We start from the raw sequence: 21,104 nt of genomic DNA, 5'->3' as shown, positions 1-21,104 counted from the left end.
TGTTGCAAACAGTTTGTGGACAGCACTTATTACAACATCGCCATGGTCACCCGGAAACTTTCTGGGGTGCTTATAATGCTGCTTCTCTTCGCTGTGGGATACTTTGTCCAGCGGGTGTTGTGCGTCAGATCCAGGCAGCTCACCCCGCCTCCTCCCAGCGGTCAGCCAGCTGCTGCCACTTCACAGGAGCCGCTGGTGGAGAGCTGTACGCCGGATGGATTCATGGATCCGGGTCCTGCTGCTCAGCTGCCCTCATACGAGGAGTGCAAACGCCTGCCGACATACGAGGAGACAGTGCGGGATATGAGCAGGGAACGGCCTGAGTGGAGCATGGGACAAGCTACATGACAAAACGGCTGGGTTAACATTCACCTTCCCATAAGCAATTAAGATTGGGAATTTAGATCGTGTTTTAACTTACAGCGGACATGAAACTCCGGACGATGTCAGGTATTTACCCAGAGAACTCTGTGCCTCTAAAGTTTTCTAACTTTTTTTTTTTTCTTCTGGTGACTATCCGAGGGGTGCTGGGGCTGCATTGTTTGATTAGAAATGCTTTATAAGTCACTTTAATTGAGAGTAACACATCCCCTAAGTTAAGTAGAGTAACCAATTAAAAATTTCAAGGTTGCCATGCAGGTCGTGGAATGCCCCCTTTGTTTTGTTGATTATACATAATTTACTCTTAAATTAATAAAGGTTAAAATATAAATGACTTAAGAAACATCTATCAAAACTTATCTCTTATAGTGACACGTTTGTTAGGTTGTCACTAAGCCTTGATAATTATGCATCAACCAATGATAACTCAAAAGTGTAAAATCAGTATAAAAGCACATACGCCAAACTTCTATGCACCCCCCCCCCCCCCCTCTTCTTTTCTTTTTTTTTCTTTTTTATCTTCCTGATATTGATGCTGTAACAGCCTCCTCCAACCTTACACTGAATGGTGACTACACCCAGCTGTGGGAGATCATCAGGTTCTGTTTAATAATTGAAAGAAGATATGCATACAAGCTGAGCGGCGGTACAATCAATACAGTAACTCATGTTACCCAATGCACAGTAATAGACTTGATGATGTCTTCTGTTTGTATCCACAAGATGTTGTAAGAATAGCACTCACACTTAACAATGGAGGGCAAACTGGGACTCTGAATATGATCATATAAGTAGTGTAATGCTGTGTCGAGTAGTCATGTGATAGGCTTCATGATGTTTTGCTCTCATAAGCTCTTAGAAATTAAATTCAACGATCGTTAATGGTCCGTAAATAACATCTCATGTAAATTAAATTCATCGTCTCCTGGTTGATTTGAGGTAGTGCACTGTGTCCTTAATGTTTTCCTTCATCGCCCCAGACTCTGATGGGAGTTTGGCCAGCTGCACCACTCGCCTGAAGGCCTCTTCGACTCCAAACCCCGTCGTTGCAGAACAAGGCTGGACGTACCAATCCCGATCCGAGCAGATCTTCCTGAGGTGAAACGTGTCTTTGATCTCAGTGGTCGTCAGAGCGCCGTTCACGTCCTGTTTGTTGGCGATAAGAATCAGCGAACGGCCCTTCAGCTGCTCGCTCCTGAGGGTGACCTCCAGCTCTCTGCGCGCCTCCTCCATGCGCGCCCTGTCCGAGCTGTCCACCACGAACACCACGGCTGCTGCGTCCTGGTGGAAGCTCTTCCAGTGCTCGCGCATCTTGTCCTGACCACCGACGTCCCACATGGTCACTGCGATGTTCTTCCGGTTCTTTTTCGCCTCGAGCATTGCCACGTTGAAGCCGATGGTGGGGACGGTGCTGGCACTAGCGTTATGCTTCAGTCTGTAGAGGAGGGTCGATTTACCTGCGTTGTCCAGGCCCAGAAGAATAACGTTGGCTTCTGGGAGTTTAGACCCTCGCAGCCCCATGGTAAGTTGAAGAGTTACAGACGGACAGCTGAGAAAGAAAAGTCACATCTTCCACTTCCCTGACGCAGTGTTTGTTGAGTGTGTGGACCAGGGTTTAATAGATGAACTATTAGCTGCATGCTGACTGTATCTCTCTAACTGATAAGGCGCCATACGAGGGACCAAAGTTCCTACCAGAAAGAGGAGATCCCATTTACACCTGCTATAAAAAACAAAGTTCTGACCATTATCTAACTTTATCCCCCTGATCCATGCAATGACATGGTTATATCTCTCGTCATGCATGAGTAATAAATGGTTATTCTTAGTGCATCGAGAGACATTCTGTCTCCACTGCCTCTGCCCTTCGTAAGACTCTGTAAGGCATCACACATTTTACTAAGAACACTGCATCAAAAATAATTAAAAAAAAAAGTTATATACATGCACTCATGAAAAGTAGGGGAGAACGGGGTTGGCTGTCACTTTTTTTTACTCTAGTGCAGGGGTCTTAAACCTGTGGCTCTGGAGCCTCATGCAGCCCTTTGACTCCTTTCCAGTGGCTCCTTGCAGCTTTAAAAAATATTATTAAAATAAAGGGCTTTTAATATTTCAATGATAACAACACTGACACTCAGTAAAATCATGATATAAAATTTGAACTTAAAATGCATCACCTCTTGAAACACAGCTTTTATTTTTTGTGAGTTTTTTGTAGTTTTTTATTTATTTATTTTATTTTATCTTTTCAATTTTTTGACATTTTTGCAATTAAGAAATAGATTTTGCAAATTTTTGATTTGTTTATATAAATCCCTCTTTTTTTGCAATTTTAGAAATTTTCTACAATTTTTGGAAATTAAGCAATTTAGAAATTGCATTATTTAGGTTTTTTTTTTTTTTTCAAATTTATGAAATTTCATCAATTTCTTTGAAATTTTGCACATTTTTAAATTCATTTCTTATTTTGCAAATTTTTGATCTTGTTTTCAATTTCCAAATTTTGCAAAATTTATAAAATCTATGACACTACAAATTCCTGTTATTTTTCTTAAATTTGCAAATTTATTAAAAAATAAATTAAATTAATAGAAATAAAAAAACTAAGAAATCAAATGTACAAATTTATAAACACTAAAACTTCTTGTTAAATAACCATTCACCTGATTATACACTTTTTTTTTTCTTAATTTGAAGATAAAGTAGATTTTGTGGCTCTTGAATGACTTTCAACCAGGTGAGCTGAGGCTAAACGGCTCTTTCGAAAGTAAAGCTTTCAGACCCCTGCTCTAGTGTGAATAGCTCATCATCGAAGCATCTTTCAACAGTCAAAGTTACATTAAATTGTATCTTAAAGAATTGGCTTAAAATGTGTATCCCTCTCATTTTCCAACTCAGTGTTACAAAGAGATAATTAGCCTAACTATCAGTGACACTCTGACACAATGTGACAGAAAAAAAGGCAAGATGGCTGAACAAGATTTGAAAGTTTAATTACACTGACAAGTTAACAGATACCTACATAACTTAACACAAAATCATGAAGAACATGAACAGGAAACATCCTTAGGCCATCATACTGTGACTGTGTGTGGAATTCATTGTATTGCTGGCATCAAGGCTAACATCTGTGTATAACAACTAGTTAGCCATTTGATAACTACTAAAGATGTCCCTTCACACTTTTTAAGGGTGAAGTTTTGTTGTTATAAACTCATTGTGTAAAAGCCCTGAAGAGAAATGCTGAGGAGCTAAATATTTAGAAATTGACATTAAAAAAAACAAATCAAAATAAAAAAGAGTCCTCTGGTTGCGAGATATTATGAGTGTAACAACCAACCCTGTCGCCCCCTACTATGACTGAAATAGATAGATAGATAGATAGATAGATAGATAGATAGATAGATAGATAGATAGATAGATAGATAGATAGATAGATAGATAGATAGATAAGGAACAAAACAGACTTCAAATGCCAATGAAAAATATGCATTTTATTAAAGTGAACCACCATAAACAGCCTCCAAATGATTCATCTCAACGTACATTTATACGATCCACACAGTCCCTTTGTGACATTTTCACAAAACTTTAAATTGTAACCACTCAGACGCGCCATCACTTTCAACAAACTTCCGTAAACTTTCCAAGGATCCTAAAACAAACTCTGTGCTGCTTTGACACCACTCAGATATCCAGAAACATTTCTAGACAAACATTATTGAAATAAAAAATAAGTTTTAAACCTTCTAGAGGGATAACTTTAACTGTCCCTCCACATTCAAGCAGCTATCAATAACAAAAATATTTTTTGTCTGTGTTGTGGTACAAAATTTTAAAAAAGTCATCTCATGAAGAAAAAATAAATAAATAAAAATAAAAAGCAAATAAAGCTTAGTCAGCCATTGAAAAGATGCACCGTGACATAGTTGGCTAAACCGACTGTTGACAAACCAGACTGGTTTATTCACGTAGCAAATGTTAGATGGTATCAAGATGCGTTTGCACCTAAAAATAGCTCTTCATGCTGACTGCACCAACACTTCCTTTTTATCTACTCCTCATTATTCTGAAAGAGTATGTATTCTCACCAAAGGCATAATAAGTTAAAATCATGTTGTTAACGAGACGTTTTCAAAGAAAGTTGCGCATCTCTTTGCGCATGACGCACGGCCATCTTCAGCCTCCTCTCCGGCAGTTGAACTGAATGAATGAACGTCTCTTAAAGACTAAATCAATAAACTCAAGCCACCAGTCCAGCCGTTCTGTCAGTGTCTCTGGGACGACTCAAATCCATCCTGAATCCACACGATGCATGTGATTGCGCTAGTCGCGCACCTTTGCGCGCAGGAACACAAAGATGTCCTGCTGTGCGGAAAACGCAGAAGCTCAAGGAAAGTCAAGATGTTCCTGACTTAGTTCCTTAAAGAATTGCTTTGCATTGCTCCTGAAATGTTGTCATGATCTTGTCCATTTTTCTTCCGGTCTTACCCACACACCACCAGTGGGGTTATCCATCACGTACACCAGCCCTCCGGAGTTACGGCGGCTGTGGGACCAGGAATGGGGTGATGATCTCTCCAGTGAGCGGTTGGAAGAGTGATGGTGGTGGGTCACCTTCTTCTGAAAGCGGACCACAGAGGCTGGAGTCGAGCATGCGTCTGTCTTCTGGCACATGTCCTCTGCTCCATCGCGCTGGAAAATCACCCGAGCCTCAATGGAAGATCTGGAGCCGTGCTGTCCCATTTTGCACCTTTGTTTCAAAAACACGCCTTAAAATAATTAAAATTGCTTTATTCCCGCTCCTTTCAGAGTTGGCCGAGAGACAAGTTTCTTCTGCTGAGCCCGTGCCCACGTCTCACTTTTTAAAGCGCCTAATCCAACAGAAAGGGGCAAGAGTTCCCGTATCTGTGCGGTCTGACGCACTCGTCTTTATGGTTACTTGACGCCTCTGTGCTGCGACACAGCTCTTGGTGTCTCTATGAGTACATGTCCGAGTTATTCTGGTCTCTCCACCTGGTGCAGACTGTCACGAAACTTGGCTTCCGAGCTGTCCGCGCCCCCTCCTGACGGCTGGAGTGGGATTCAGTTACCTTTGCAGGCATGGAAAGTTATTTGTGGTGAGACCAGAGGCATCCCATAAACACTCACAAGACGTCACGTGCTTTCCCCTTCACGCCTGACTCTGATCTCACCGGCCAACTTTTTTGTCACTATCAAAGAGGGAATGATTTAAATTCCTTGGAAGGTGATAAAAGTTGGAGCTGGAACATTGCTTACCTCTTCTTTGAGTCACGTACTGGAACAAGACCCATAAAATCACACTGCCAGTGGGGGTCTTAGTGGCACAGACCAATTGTTTAAGTGTTTATGTGACTATGGTGCAGTGTTAATGTCAGATTTTATAAATGCCAGACCTATGAGATCATAAAAACTGAAAACAGTTGATTTAAGATGGAAGTTTGTTTAATACTGATCGTTTACATACAGTTTTATGTACACAGTTTTTTTACACTGAGCATCTGCTCACCATGTGTGATTTATGCACTGACTTTTAAATTAGTGATGGATCTTGTGTATTGTAAACTTCCGTTCATGTACAGAAGGACAAAAAAAAAAAGATAAAAAAAGAAAGTCCCAGAAATGTACCAGGCTTATTGAAGAAAAAACAAACAAACTAAATAAATAAGGCATCAGGTAAACAAATCAAAAAAGGCTTCTGTCAGCTGATGAAAAGATCATGACACACAGTGGTAAACAGTAGTCAAACATAAAACAGTAGTAAATCAAGTCATACTCTTCACAACAGAGTGTCGCTGAGCAACACCAGTTGTATTGCTTACAAGCATATCGAATGTCGAGCTACGAGCGTTCAGGCTGCTGCTGTACAGTTCATGTTGGGTCATCTTTTAGTTTCTAATGGAGCTGTGGGAGTCTACTTCAACCCTGTTTCCTGTGCTTCTCAGGTCAAAGGTCACCAGCGTCCAGTAAATGAGCTCACTGAGTGTATTTTATGAACATGGGTAAGCTGAAGCACATGCCCTGACACACATGGCATAAAACAATTGGATGGAACAGTCTACATTTAACGCCTTAGGTTACAGTACCACGAGGTGAACGTCATGTTCAACCCTCCCTGGATTAGTGAGGATAAAGAGTTAACAATGGCTGATATGTAATAATTTACCATTCCAAAAAAATAAACATCTGAAAAGTGCATTTTTTTCATAGCTGTTAGTGCTGTTGTGTGTATGTGTTAGGTGTTGAAGTAAAACTTAAGCTTAAATCTCTCCTCTGAGCTGCACTGAGCTTCTGCACACTTGAAAGGGAGCGTGAAATAAAAGATAAAAATGGCTGTTGCTGTAGTTTGTTGCCATTTTTGAGAAAAAAAAACAAAACAAAACAGACTCTTCACAGAGGAGCAAAGCTGAAAATCAATAAAAGCTCATCAGATGACTCTCTGGAGGCCAGCCTGAGGAAACAACTTCCTGCCTAGTGATTGATTTAAGAGTCTTCAATAAGTAGCTAATTACAGTGACAGGCATTTTTGCATAGTGCAAAACTAGAACCAAGGGTTATCATTTAACCAGTTGAATTTTCTAATATTATAGCGGAGATTTCAAAATCACAGTGGGGATGTGGATGTCCTAAGAAAAGAATTGATTATGTGTGCACCTTTAAAGCTTTTGTGGGGAGCTTTTTGGTTCTAACAGTTTTGGCGCCCTCCTGTGGAAAAATAAAAAACTTCTCTAAATTATCTAGGAGCACAGAGCAGCTGTGGAGACTAAAATTGTTTGACTTCTCCCTACACATAGTAGGTGGCTGTTACAATTTGACTCCACATTGATGCTACTTCGATCAGTGCACGCCACTAAAGCTAATAAATATGACACAACCGCAGCCTGAGGAGGAAACTACAAGCAGGAACTACCTGGCAAGACTACAGGGACTGGGATTTCCTCCATCGTGAGATTTTAGTTGGAGCATTACTTCAACAAAATTAAGGGTATGGATCCACTGGAGTCTTTTTTTTTTTTTTTACATTTGACCACATTTTCCAGGTCAGAGCAGATGCATAAAACGTTTGAGAAAGTTGTCAAAATGCAGCAAGCAGGCAAATCGTTTATTCGTCATACATACATTTTCAGTAGCTTCCTGCAGTTGCACGGTAATTGTTAGGTAGGCACTAGTCAAAGCCTCCTCTGAAGAAGCCTCCAGTGGAGCTGTACCATTCATGTGCATCTACAGTAAACAGTAATAACTTAATCATAGTTTAATGTGTGCTGGTTCAGACAGAATCCTCTGGTGATGTCTGAGGTCTGGTTGGCTTGTTTTCATGCATCTCAACTGTTGATTCAGTATTATAACATTTTTATCATTAAGTTGATGGATGGTTATGAGATATGTGCTGTGTTTAAATGCCCTTGTTTCAATCAGAAACCTACAAACATTTTTTTTAGTTTTTGCATGTGTTTATCTTAATGTGTGCACCGTTCTGTCTGCACTTTCCCCCAGTCCCCATGGGATTTCACACGTGCTGCTGCATCCAGGAGATGAGGGGAAAACAAAACATTTCAATGTTAGCCCTAAATCTGACCACGACCTACGCCCCAGTCTTGCTACTTCCCCCAGCTCCACTCTTGAACTTCACCACCATGACCGTGATGTTATCAGGGCAGCCTCGGTAGAAGGACTGCAGGACAATGCTCTTAGCGCCAAAGTGCGGCTCGTCGAGACGCTCGCGGACAAACCGGACAGCCTCCTCGTTGCTAAAAGCGTCCCACAGGCCGTCTGATGCCAGGATCATGAACTCTGGCTGCAGTTTGTCCAGGTCAAAGGTCATGATGTCGGGATCGGGGATGACCACGTTGAGGTTCTTCAGTGGGTAGTCTCCCAGAGAGCGGGACATGGCCAGGATCCCCTGGACTCTCCAGGACCCATTAAAACTGATGAAACCTCCTGGAAGTGAACAATGGGGACATTTAAGTCTGTTGTTCTGTTAGTGATCAAAAAACACACGTGGGCTGCTTTCAGGATGTTTTATAAATCCAAATCAGAGGTGCAAAAAGTATTCACATTTATCACTCTAGTAGAAGTATAGATACTAAAGCGGCGTTTTCACCAAGCTGACCGGTTCAGTTCGTCTCAGTACGGCGCATATTTTGTGGCGTTTCCACCGACTTATCCTGGGACAGATCCCCAAATAATGGAGATAAGCCGTCCCACTTTTTGGGACCCTTTCGTATGGGTGCCAGACAGAACCAATCAGCTCTCGGAAGGTGGGGCAACAACACTGCAGACCGTTGATAGATCGAAAGAATCGTCACTTACTGTGTGACAGCAGCTGCATTTCTCCTGGTGGCACACAGACTTCTCTGAAACAAAGTTTGATTGCACTTTGTATCAAAGAGCTACATGCCAATCACAGAGAGGACGAAATGCTGCACATTTTCCATCTATGCTCTTTGTTTACTGTGTCACGTTTTTCTTCTTCGTTAGATTTATTAGCGGGGTAAACTGTCGGGCTGCTACGGCGTCACACTATTGCCAAACAGTTCTGAACCAAACTGGACTGCTTGGTGAAAATAAGGCTAAAACTTTAGTAGAAGATGAAGTATCAACTCAAGCTTTTAACTTAAGTAGAAGTGTAAAAGTACTGGTTTCAAAACTACTTTAAGTATAAAAGTAAAAGTAACTTAAAGGGGGGAAAAATGCTGTTAAGCTCAAAAGCTGAGGCTGTGCCACAGGGGCCTAAAGTTCATGTAGTTCATCCCCCTCCTGAGTCTCAGCCACTAACATCTCCATACTATGCTACACAAGTCTGTTATGTCCTTGCTGAAGTGTGGCATGAGTTGTGTCATGCAGGTGTGATGGATTGTGTATGAACCAATAGGGTGTTGGAATGGTATTATGTTACATTACATCTCTTCTATCCCCAATCAAATTCACTCTTTCCAAACGGCACGATGCTAGCAATTTTAGGATAGGTTTTTACTTTTTTGGTGTGTGTCTTTTTGAGCAATGACAGGCTGGAATGAAACAGAAGTAGTGAGGCCATTTTCAAAATGTGAGGAGTAGAAAGTACAGCTATTTGCCTGAAAATGTAAGGAGTAGAAGTAAAAAGTTCCCTAAAAATAATTACTCAAGTTGAGTATAGATACTCCAAATTTTTACTCAAGTAAGGTAACCAAATTGTTGGGTCTGGGTGGGGATGAAGTCCATGGGCTCACACATACACACACATGAGGTCACATGAGATGGCATACACACCACCTTGGACTCAACACCTTCTTTGACTCTGTTACAGTTTGGCTGCAGAGGGTTGAGGCACGCGTGCCCGAGTAAGGTTGCCCCTTCGTGGCTGAGCAGTGGCATTTGTGCAAGTCTCCGAGTTTATGTTTGTTGTTATTGTGCTTATGTGCTGAGGTGTTTTTTTCTCGATCTCAAACTATGCCCCCTGTTGTGAATAGCATGGAATTGACCTTTTCCCCCTCTCTTCTCCCAATGTTGTTTTTTTTCATATCTATTGCAAAGGGACGCTGGGTCGCTGGCTGCTCCTAGGTTCATCCCATGTCTGTGTTTCCACATGTTTGTTTTCTCATATGTCTGGAAAGGGATGCAAATGAAATGAAATTTCTCCCTGGGGATCAATAAAGTATTCTGATTCTGATTCTGAAAATATTTTTACTTAGTTACCTGACACCTCTAATCCAAATCATAATATTCAAAACAGCAGGCGCTGTACTTAATTTTACACAAGCTGTCCCAACACATACCTCCAGATGGTGACCAAACACACTAAACACAGTGACACAGAAAGAAAAGAGGTGTGACCACAAATTTAAGGGCTTTCTTCCTGACCATGTACCTGCCCTCTTGATCCTCTTCCTCTCTTTCAGCTGATAGGGCTTGTGGTCGTGTGAAAGTGCAACGGCGTTCCCATCTTTGTCACACAACACGCCACGTGAGTCCCCGACATTTGCCACAGTGAGTTCTCTGTCCGACAGTAATGCCACCAGACATGTCGTCCCTGAGGAAGACAAAGGAGAGGAAACAGCTGAGAAATCTGTTCATGAATGGTCTGGACTGTCTCACCATCCCATGTCTAATCTGACTGCATGCTCACTTTCAGCACCTGGAAGAAAGGGAGGCTTTGATTTCACATTACTCTGTGCAGAACTAAAATAAAAAACTGACAGATATCATAATGTTTATTTGCAAAACACTAAACAAAAACATGTCTCCTATGACAGCTCATAAAGAAAACAAGAGAAGGAAAGGAATAAAGTAATTAAGATTTAACAACAAGTTGTAGAAGTAAGTTTACTAGATTAACTTACCTACTTTTGGTCAGTAAAGTACTTATTTTGAATTCAAACAAATTAAACAACCCATGGAAAGACACATGACAGAATTCCAGACTGAGAAAAATCAGGCAAAAAATGAAAAACTCTTTTCTTTGTATCAAATGTCACCAACTGATCAATGTGGAGTGTAGCTCTGAATTTCACTACAGCAGAGAAAGTATCAGCTGTACAAATGTGATTGTTCAGCACTGTAATGTTGCAAAACAGCACTCATAAATATGAGACAATACAGGAAGTTATAGATAAGATCTAACAGCAGTGCCAGGTGTGGCGAGAAGCAGGTGAATGGTTAATAAAGGTGTAATGTAAGTAACAGAGCTGCTTATGTGAAGTAACTGTTTTCCAGTTTTCTGCTTTTGTGGCAAAAATGACAAAGTCAAGCTGTGATCATTTAATGACAGGAGACATCTAACTATCACCTGCCATGTAGAAAACATGTAAAATTTTTAATCTAACTTGCATTTAATACTTAGTGTGCCACTTTGTTGTATTTTTTCACAGTACATCTCAGCCACTTGTTGTACGCTCATCCAGCTTCTCCATGAATATTCAGAGTCTAATTTGGGAACTCTTCCCATCTGTCGCTTCATAAACCTTCACCCAATGACACACTGTTACTCATACTGTATGACTCTACTATGGTTCATACACACTTAATTTCACTCCTCCCCCTCCTGACCTGCTTCATCATGGTTGGCCGAGAGCTTGTCCAGCATCTCACGGTCCACGGACAGGATGCGCTGCTCGAGGATGCTGCCATAAGAGTGAGCGCTCTCTTTCTTCTCTCTCTCAAAGGACTGCAGCTGCTGCTTCAGCGAGTCCGGCAGGTGGGCCTTCACATAGTCAGCTGCAGCCTGGGACACAGGGGGAGGGAGGAGGGGATGGGCAGAGAAATATAAAGCAACACTCAGTGTTATATCAGTAGTGTATAAGCATCAATGATTCACAATCCAGCGATATTTAAAAAAGAGACAATAACAACAGTTTTACATGATATCCTCTACATTCTCCTTTTAACTTTTGGGAAAAATCTACGCTTAAAGTGTTGCCAACTTTATGACTCTGTTAATGAGGTGGCTCCAGCCGCCCATCTAACATCACATTGTCATGGTCATAAACACATCTTTACATTTCACAGTGTCATTTTTTGCTTTATACATCACTACAACCATTCTATCCCAAACTTCAATAAAATGTATAGACTTACTGTGTCTAAACTAACAAAATGGATGGGGATGGGTACCAAAATTAGGTACTTTTATAGGTACCGACCAAATTCCATCTGTAGTACCAAGTGCCGATTCACATAAAATCAAAAGGTACCATATTAAGGTACCTGAACACATCTTGGTGATTGAGAGGGAGTGGAAGAGTCGGCAATTTTCAATGCTGGACATAAACACAGCATTGCAAGTTTATATATTGAGAAATAAATGTGTTAAATTGAAAACTTGGAGATTTTATAGTATGACAAATTACTATTCAATAAGATAAAAAAAAACACAAAGTACCAAATTTTAGTACCTTTGAGTACCAATACCAATTGCCAGGTATCGAGGTACGATCGGTACTGTATTGTTTCATAATGTGAAAGGAACCTATCCCTAAAAAATGGCTAGAAAAGTGCAATACACCATGAAAAAGAAATATTTTACGCATATTTTTCTAGATATGGAAATGTCATGTTTGTTTCCTTAAAAATGTGAATGTAAAAACCCTGACTTATATCCAACAGCCTGGATCATAATAGTTATGTTGTTAACACTTTATACTGGGTTTCTGCAAACACATCAGTAGAAAGAACCATATTGAAACCACACTCTGAAAGTGTAGCTATCCAGCATAAATAATGATCAATCTTTCTAATCTGTTTTCAAATCTGCTGCCAATCAAAAAAGGATCTGCAAGTCATAGTGCCAGAACAAAGCTGGGCTCTTCTATTGGCCATAAGGTAGTGTAGGTGCTAGTAGACACCTGAAAGCTTAAACAGAAACTTGGTCCCTTAAAGATGGAAATGTTGTTTGGGTTACGGTGGCCACTAAGGTCCATATTGTGGAGCACGCACTTTGCATAAGTGCTTAACTTTTTCACCAGGATACAGTTGTCTAGTGTTTTTCCCAATCCATATGAATGACTGGATGTGTCAGCCAGCAGAGCATCATCACTTAAGTCTGCTTCTTCCTCACATCTAAGGAAAGTTTGTCCCCTCTCAGCTTACTGTTTGTGTTTTTGATGTCCACTCGCTTTTTTGATATAAAAAGCTCAAACAATAGGCTGACTGTTTGGCCTAAAACAGCAGACAGACACAGTAAGCAACTTTATTCCTTTATTTACTTGATTATTTATTGGTTTTATTGACAGGGAAAGTGCATATCAATTAATATTTGTGTAAATAAGGGTTCACCAAAAGGCTAATTTCTCTGGCTAAATGTTAAAATAGACTACCTGACCCAAGTCCTAACTACCTGATACGCAATTTATAAAATACATGGCCACATTTTTGTGAGGGATTGGAGGCAAAAGAAAAAAAATTGAGCAAAAAGGTAAGTAAAAATGCCAGATTGCCAAAAACACAGCTGAAAATGCCTAACATGCTACTTTTTCTTATTTCTGAAGGGGCCAATATGCAGCATCTCACTGACATACAGGTTGGAGCTCTATAAGGTAAGCACATATGTAAGATAAAGTGTGATGTTTACAGCTCTTTTTGCAATGTACAAGAGTTCATGTTTGCTTTTATCTTTTAGTAGAACAGAAAGAAAAAATCTTCAAAACACCGACCATGATATTAAAGTTTTTCCTATCCGGTGTCAAAATATGGGATATATACCTCTTTTTCTTTTTCAAACAGCAGGTGCGCTATACTGAATTATTGAACACCTTCCTCCTCCTCCTCCCTCTGCCCTTACTTATCTGCTTCTTCTCTCATTTTCTACACCAAGTCTCCATTATGCTAATGCTGTCTATTCAAATATAAAACAGGGGAATTTTATACTATCTTAATATCCGAGTAGAAAGAGAGTGCACGTATCATATCCACGGTTCTTATGGAAATCAGGGCACTTCAGGTCATCTCATACATGCCTCAGTGTTTTGCTTTGTAGTGATGAAATTTAGCAGCTCTGCAGAGGTAGTCCTGTATGAAGTCATGCGTGTTTTATTAATTTACGTGACTCTACTGCATGGAATCTTTCCAGCTATGGTAATACGTTGTATTTTTAGTGAATATTTCATTTTTAATGAGAGATTGGAATATTTCTCTCTGCTCCCCTCCCCCATCTTTCCCTCCATGTTTCCTGTTTGAGTGTAATCACTCATTATTTTAATGAGAGAGAAAGGCCCTCAGCCAGGCTTAACCAGGAAAAAAGCTTCAAGTGTAATTTTCCATCAGCCATAAAAGCTGAAAATGCCAAACCAGGAGCAGTAAATGGCTCCACGAAGGACTCAGATAGTTTATGAGTATACGACCGGACCGAGAGTTCAAAAATCTGTGCAGTGGATCTCATTTTGGCATTTCTGCTTTGTTAAATCTTATTTGCCATTTGAGTCAGCATGTGTCAATAAATTCAATTTTACACAGCAAAGTGGTGTGAAAGTTCCTGAGTTTACAGCGAATGCTCCCAGTAAATCATGTGAGAAAAGGAGCAGCAATTTGTGCTGACTTTTAGAATTCTGGGCTGCAGCTCATGGTCTCGATTAAAAAAAAAACAAACAAAAAAAAAAAACAGAGGTGCGTTTGAGAAGTTTTGCTGCATATTTTCAAGGTCAGAACACACCGCGCTGCCAGAGACATCAAGCTGCATGTGCACATATTTGACTTGGTAACATCCCAATTACATTTGAAAGGGTCTCCACACAAGCAGGAGTGTTTCCCCAAAACATCATTAGCACTCAGAGTCCCAGGCAGTAAACACAGTTTAGCAAATGGCCCCTAACATTAGACTTTTTACCTGGCACCTGAATTTACCAACAGTATTCAGACTTGGAGCTGTGTTTCTAGAAAAGAGAGTGTTTGTCTGTGAAGGTTGATGTCAGAGCAACCTTTTCATTGGTTTAAGAGGAGGGCACAAACAAAACAAAACAGAGTGATACAAAGAGTGAGGAAGAAATGGAATGGTGAGAAATCAGGATGGATGGTAAGGAAAGTAAATATTTGTCTGTGTGACAGGAGTAGAAAGAGGGATTAAGAACAGTAAACAACCCCTACTTCCTGTTTGTTCTTCACTCTATGAGGAACACAACCCACAGCAGCACTCAGCTTGCTGTGGCTTTAAAAGAGAACTCAGTGATACTTTTCTGAGTCCAAATTACATTTAAATTGAGAATGTATGTCTGGCACCTCAGATGCTCAGATTAAGTTCCTGGTAACAAGCAAGGTTAAAATAGTTTAGGATTTGTCATTATAGTTAAGTTTTAGTTAGTTTTGACATTTTTTTTCCATTATAGTTTAGTTTTAGTTAGTTTGAGAGCAGGCATTCTAGTTTTCATTTAGTTTTAATTAGTTTTGGAGCAGGCATTCTAGTTTTCATTTAATTAATTTTTTGCAACAAGGCTTAGTTTTAGTTTATTTTTAGTTTAGTTTTAGTTTTTTCATACCTTATTAACCAGGTGCAGGATTCAAAAAGGTCAGAGTAAATATTTTGTAATACAGTTTATTTTCAAGTCCATCATAGTGCTCACTGCTCAGTCAATGCTGATACTGAACTGTTGGCTGCTGCCTTCAACACATGAAAATAATATAAACTTAGTATAAAAATGTAAACATAAATTAGATAAAATAATGTTAACATGAATTAAATAAAAATAATAAAAACATAAATTATATAAAACAATATAATATGAGCTTTGATAATTAGAAACTTGGACTCTGTAACAATTAAGTCAGATCACATGAAATGAAACTATTACAGATGCTCTGAGTCATTGCTCCTCTACGTTTTGTCGCAGCACAGCGCACAGCCAGTCAGTGCAGTAAACAAGCATGTCCCAGTATGTTGCTATGATGGTGCTGTACAGCGCTGACAACTGCCGAAAACTGTCGTAAAATTGTTTAGGAAAATGTGTCGGATTAATTTAAATCCTAAAGGCTATTAATGTTGTCAAAAGCTATAACTAAGGACATTTTGTCTTTAATTTTGGTTAGTTTCAGTTAGTTTTGTGAACACAAGATACAGTTTTAGTTTACTTATCATTTTTGTTTTCTTTTCTAGTTTTTATTAGTTTGAGTTAACTGCAATGCATTTAAAATTTTTGTTTTCGTTTTTAGTTTCGTTTTAGTTAACTATTATAACCTTGATAACAAATGACGTTAAACTAGCAGAACATACTACTTTTACACAAATTTTGAAAAACTGAATCACCTCAGCTACCAGTTATTGTCATGTCCAATCAAGTGTATATTAATATTTTTCAGACTTTTGAGTACTAAGAAACGTATCTGATCAAATTTTCTGATTTTACTTCTGCAAAGATTAGAGATGGGTACAGAATTAAGTACTTTATTAAATAGGTACCAACAGAATTCTGTCAAAAGTACTAAGTACTGATTCACGTAAAATCAAAAGGTACCATGTTTAGGTACCTAAATGCATCCTTGTGATTGTGAGGGAGTACAAGAGTAGGTGATTTTCCATGCTGGACATGAACACAGCATTACAAGATTATATACTGAAGTATAAATATGTTAGATTGAAAAAAATACTTGATACTTTATCATTAAACAAATTAATATGTTTTACCACATAAACACAAAAAAGTAACTAAAACAGGTAACTTTGAGTACTGGTACCAATTGTCAGGTACTGGGCATCAGTACCGTATCATTTCAAATGTAAAAGGTACCCATCCCTAGCAAGAATATAGAAGAATCAATGTCTGTGTTGTGCTGTAAACAAGAAGTGCAAGTAGCTTTAAGTCTATCTTTTCAAAAGACTGACTGATATATGGTAGTTAATGATTGTAAAGAAAGTAGAGCCCAAAACAAACCATATAGAGCACACCCAGTGTTAGATATGATTGAAGACGTTAGCAGGTCAGGTGCCACTCAAGAGGAAGATGGAACTTTTTTGTTTAGCTTGTTTGTTGGGAATAAAGTTCATTTTCTGTTTATTTTGCCCTCCATGTTTGCTTTCAAAGAAGAACCCGATTTATCTGAGAAGCCAGAAAGAAAGGCAGATTATTATTATTATTATTATTATTATTATTATTATTAAATAAATAGATAAAAAAATAAAAAAATAAATAGATTATATGTTTGAGACTGAAGTGTTATAGGTAAGGACCGGTATCTTACACATTTGAAACGGTACGGTACTGATGCCTGGTGCTACTCCTCCAGTCCTCCACAGCAACAAGGATGAGTTGAGGTACCTAAACATGGTACCTTTTGATTTTACTTGAGTCGGAACTAGGTACTAGTTCCAATAAAAGTACCTCATTTAATACCCATCCTTAGTTGTAGGAATGTGCCATTTTGTAGCAACCTGTAATAAACTTTTGGGCCACTGTGACTGTACCCTCACTGTCTTGTTGATCTGTGAGGTTTGGGAAATTTGTGTGCATGATAAATTAACAAAATGTGCAATGATATGATAAAATGATCAATCAACTACATTTAAATTAGAAAACATAGTATTCCAGTTCACTGTATTTATCTTTACTTAACACTGATAGAGCTTGTGCTCTGGTCCAGAAAACTAAAGGAAAAACTGAAGAAAACTTCTCTTAGCTGTCATCAACAGTAAACTAATATTGTGCAAGTTTTAATTTCATATTTCAGAAAATAATATAGTCTTTTTTATTTTTTCCAGTTGTTTTGTTGCTCTTGTTGCAGTCAGATTTGCTTTCCATGCAATTTCAAAGTCTACATTTTAGAAAGAAGCTATAAATATTAACATAAGAGCACCGTGCTCCACAACAACCATCAGTATGGAGAATCATTCAGTGGATTGTGTTGTCTACTGGAACGTCCAAAGGGGACAGTGGTGGTGGTGGTGTGACAGATGGTGTCTGAAGGCAGTCATGAGAAACTACTGACCCTTGAAGACACAGGGGGGTGAAGGGGAAATAGAAAAACTCCCACACACAGAGACACACAAAGACAGACAAACACACCTCTTTGTGATGAAATCCAAGTTACCTCACTTGCGGTTAGGGTGGAGGGGGTATTTAAAGAAAACAATGGTGATGTGAAGGGAGGTAAAAAAGGATTACTCCTTGTGGAGTTTATTAAGTTTTTTTTAGTGCTCTTGTCCCATCTTTTGATTTTGGATAACTTGATATTCAATTTTAAAGATGCTCTGATGTATTCAAGTTATTCCTCACAGGGGATCTAAACCTGCATGCTGAGTGCAGCAGCTGGTTTTCTGGTCTGGATGACTCCACACACAAAAGCAAACTGGCCTGTGTTACCTCCCTCTCCCACCAATCCCAGCTTACCTCTCCACCATGACCGTCAAATATCGCGAATATGGACGGGTGAGTCTTATTGGCGATGTCTGTGAGCACCTCGAAGCGGTCCTCCATGTGATCCCTCCTGCCCTGTATAGAGTACACAGCAACGTTGTTGTTCTTGAACTCCCAGGTTTTGGAGAACTCCGCGTCCAGGATACTGAGGCCTCCCAGCCGGTCATTCTGCATCATCTCCGCTACCTTCCCCTTCACCATCTTCACGGCGTCCCGGCTGGACTTGACGATGGTTTTCACCTCGTCCGTGTGGAAGAAATAGCTCCACAGCGCCAGGCTTATGCAGAGCAGGAACAATGTCTCAGGCCTGAGGAGAAAATAACGCATGATCCGACCCAGAAGAGACAAGAGCGTCATTGTGTCTCCTATCATCACACGCGGCCAAACTGCAGTCTGTCTCTCCCCCCTTTATTTGCACTATTCACTCCATCCACTCAGCAGAAATATGAAGGAATCGATTCACCGCCACAATGTCTGACAAAGACTGAATTTCAACATTTAAAGACCAGTTCCTCCTCTGTTACCGCATGTGGACGGCTCGCTGCCAGACACCGGGCCGAGAGACGCAGCACAAAAGCGGACACGCGACCCTCATCGACTCGGTCCGATGTCTTGGTCCTATCCTCGGCTCTCTGAACAGCTGCAGGAGGATCCTCCGAGTCTACCCGAGCTCCCACAGCCCATTGTTGGTTGACGGGTTTTTTGGGTTTGACCCACCCCAGAGAAAGACATGGGAGTCACAGGAGGAGGACGAAAGTCTACGAAATTTATTTGGCGTTGCTTCCTTCTTCCTCCGCTTAGTGACCCCGTTCCTCCTCTTAGATATTCGGTGTATTCGTTCTCCGCAATAACATTACATTTTTCACACACACGCCTCCATTCTCTAGATGCGTCGAGTTACCAAGCGAGAGTAAAAACAAAACCGGAAATATCACTCGTTTTCAAAATAAACCACAACACAAGGCAGCACCTCCCGTATTTGTACTAATTGTATTTGTTAATGCATTTGTTTTGAAATCTCTTTACGGAAGTGGATTTAAAGACTTGCTACTTTGTTACTGACTCCTTTACGTGAAGCCGCTGCTGACAGGCAGTGCGCAGCCGCAAACTAATGCCATAGACCAGCTAAATACTGGAACCAATGACAGAAGCTGCGGAAAAAATAGTGATGTCACCCAGTGTACTATGACATATTACTGTACTATTACTAAAACACGCAAAGTAACACTTCAACAACATCTCACAATAATAATGAAACACATCAAAGTTCTCCCAACCCTGTGCAAACAACATAGTTTATACAATACGACAAAATGAATGTGCAGAAGAATCTCTTTACACACACATAAAGTAGCTGTAATACAATGCATATGAGTTTAAACATAATTAAATCACTCACGAACAAAGAAAAAATGAATAAGGATAATAAAATAGGCAGTTTTTGCCCGTTACCGTAAGGAAGTCCGTGTAAGTCAGGCGTTTGCACAGATGCACAGCAGTAATTTCATTGACCAAACACTGCCCCCTGGTGGATACGTATAACATTACATCTCAGTCCTGCCATTGCAGTTAATTTTGTGATTTAGTATTCAAGTTACTCTTGTAGGTTAGAAAAAACGGGTCACAGTTTTGAGCCCATCCTTTTCTAATCTTATCTGTTCAAATTTTATTTAGATTACCATTTATTCTTTGATGTTCCAACAGGCTAAATTCATACAAATGATGTGATATAGGCAGTAATGATCAAAATACAATAATACAAAGTATAAACAGAGACTTCCAGATGTTATTGAAAATTGCATAAAGGAGAGGATCTCTCATTTTTAAGAATTTCACATCAATCCTAATCATGTCAGACCTGATTGTGATCTGGCTTTATGGTCACATGGTACAGGTAAGTTGATGTTTCTGAAGACCAGTGAGCATTTAAAATTTTAATGTGACCCTCAGGGGACTGATTTTGAAACGTTTGGGAAGGAGCCTAAAAATATGGTAGTTTACCATCACCCTCTTAAAATAATTGCCAGTCATTTTCTGACTGTTATTATTATTATTATTATTTAATAATAATAATAAAAATAATAATAATAATAATAATAATAACGATATTAAAAATAATAAATTATTATTATTATTATTATTATTATTATTATTATTATTATTATTATTATTATTATTATTATTATTATTATTATTATTGCCTGAATCAACTTCTTATGATGCTGCCCACCTCTGGTAAAATCGTGATCCTCAGTTTGACATGTGATTCTACACCTTTGATGTAATGACCTATGTTAAGAGTGTGACAAAGCCAAGGTTGTCAAGATAGCATCCTGCTCAAAGAGAGGAAGACTCTACCTAGTCTCTGAAACTATTTCCATGTTTCAAAGCTTATCTCAGTGTCATGACCTGACTCACTTAAAAAAGACCACACCATGGCTAACAATCAACAAAAGAAATATTTATTGAAAAACCAGATCAAAACAAGTTAAAGCTATAATTCTGAAATGGATTAAGTCAAGAATAAAGCACAAAGTGTGGATTTCAGTACAATGAGTTCTGTGGGTAAAGTCTAAATGATGTTTATATGTCTGTGTTGGTGAGTGTTAAAAGGTGCATGAACAAAAAACAGCAACTAAGACAACATAACCAAAGCAAAGCAAACTAAGAGCTTGGGGGGGAGAAGCAGTGTGCCAAACAGCAGAGCAGAACAGCAGAGCAGCAGCACAGCAGCAGAGAGGAGAGTGACTGGCTGCAGACCTTCTTAAGTACTCAGTGCCAAGTACTACATCCATAGCCATCATTCAAGTCTTCAGGAGAGCAGAGCCAAAAGGGGCAGGGAGGAGATGCACATGCCTCCTCAGCACTATGTTAAGTTAGTGTGTGAGTTAA

At 39.5% G+C, this 21,104-nt stretch overlaps 2 protein-coding genes across 3 annotated transcripts; both read right to left on the bottom strand.

The window, feature by feature from the left end:
- Nucleotides 1-1,029: 1,029 nt before the first annotated feature.
- Nucleotides 1,030-1,902, bottom strand: arl14 (ADP-ribosylation factor-like 14). Its single transcript, XM_074689240.1, has one exon. The coding sequence runs from the start codon at nt 1,900-1,902 to the stop codon at nt 1,297-1,299; it is 606 nt and encodes a 201-aa protein (XP_074545341.1). The 3' UTR covers nt 1,030-1,296.
- A 4,825-nt stretch (nt 1,903-6,727) lies between these two features.
- On the bottom strand, nt 6,728-19,719 carry ppm1la (protein phosphatase, Mg2+/Mn2+ dependent, 1La). Of its 2 annotated transcripts, XM_074688793.1 has the most exons (5): nt 19,665-19,719; nt 18,186-18,519; nt 11,428-11,602; nt 10,250-10,411; nt 6,728-8,340 (listed from the first exon to the last, which is right to left on the bottom strand). In XM_074688793.1, the coding sequence occupies exons 2-5, from the start codon at nt 18,411-18,413 to the stop codon at nt 7,985-7,987; spliced, it is 921 nt and encodes a 306-aa protein (XP_074544894.1). In that variant the 5' UTR covers nt 18,414-18,519; nt 19,665-19,719; the 3' UTR covers nt 6,728-7,984. The 2 variants fall into 2 exon arrangements, with proteins under 2 accessions (XP_074544894.1, XP_074544893.1); XM_074688792.1 differs by lacking the exon at nt 19,665-19,719 and having other exon boundaries at nt 18,186-19,126.
- Between the last annotated feature and the right edge of the window lie 1,385 nt (nt 19,720-21,104).

This window comes from Halichoeres trimaculatus, unplaced genomic scaffold (assembly GCF_033239565.1).
Source record: "Halichoeres trimaculatus isolate MK-OKI-2021-1 unplaced genomic scaffold, fHalTri1.1 fHalTri1_scaffold_15, whole genome shotgun sequence".
Taxonomy (NCBI): domain Eukaryota; kingdom Metazoa; phylum Chordata; class Actinopteri; order Labriformes; family Labridae; genus Halichoeres; species Halichoeres trimaculatus.
The sequence above is the reverse complement of the archived record's forward strand: the minus strand, read 5'-3'. Positions and strand labels throughout refer to the sequence as shown.

Bases quoted from the DNA above. Each gene is read 5' to 3' on its own strand.
- arl14 (XM_074689240.1), bottom strand. From the start codon at position 1,902: ATGGGGCTGCGAGGGTCTAAACTCCCAGAAGCCAACGTTATTCTTCTG.
- ppm1la (XM_074688792.1), bottom strand. From the start codon at position 18,584: ATGATAGGAGACACAATGACGCTCTTGTCTCTTCTGGGTCGGATCATG. The intron at 11,603-18,185 runs GTAAGCTGGGAT...CCTGTGTCCCAG, and splicing joins TTGACGGTCATGGTGGAGAG to GCTGCAGCTGACTATGTGAA. The intron at 10,412-11,427 runs GTCAGGAGGGGG...TGTCTTCCTCAG, and splicing joins GGCCAACCATGATGAAGCAG to GGACGACATGTCTGGTGGCA.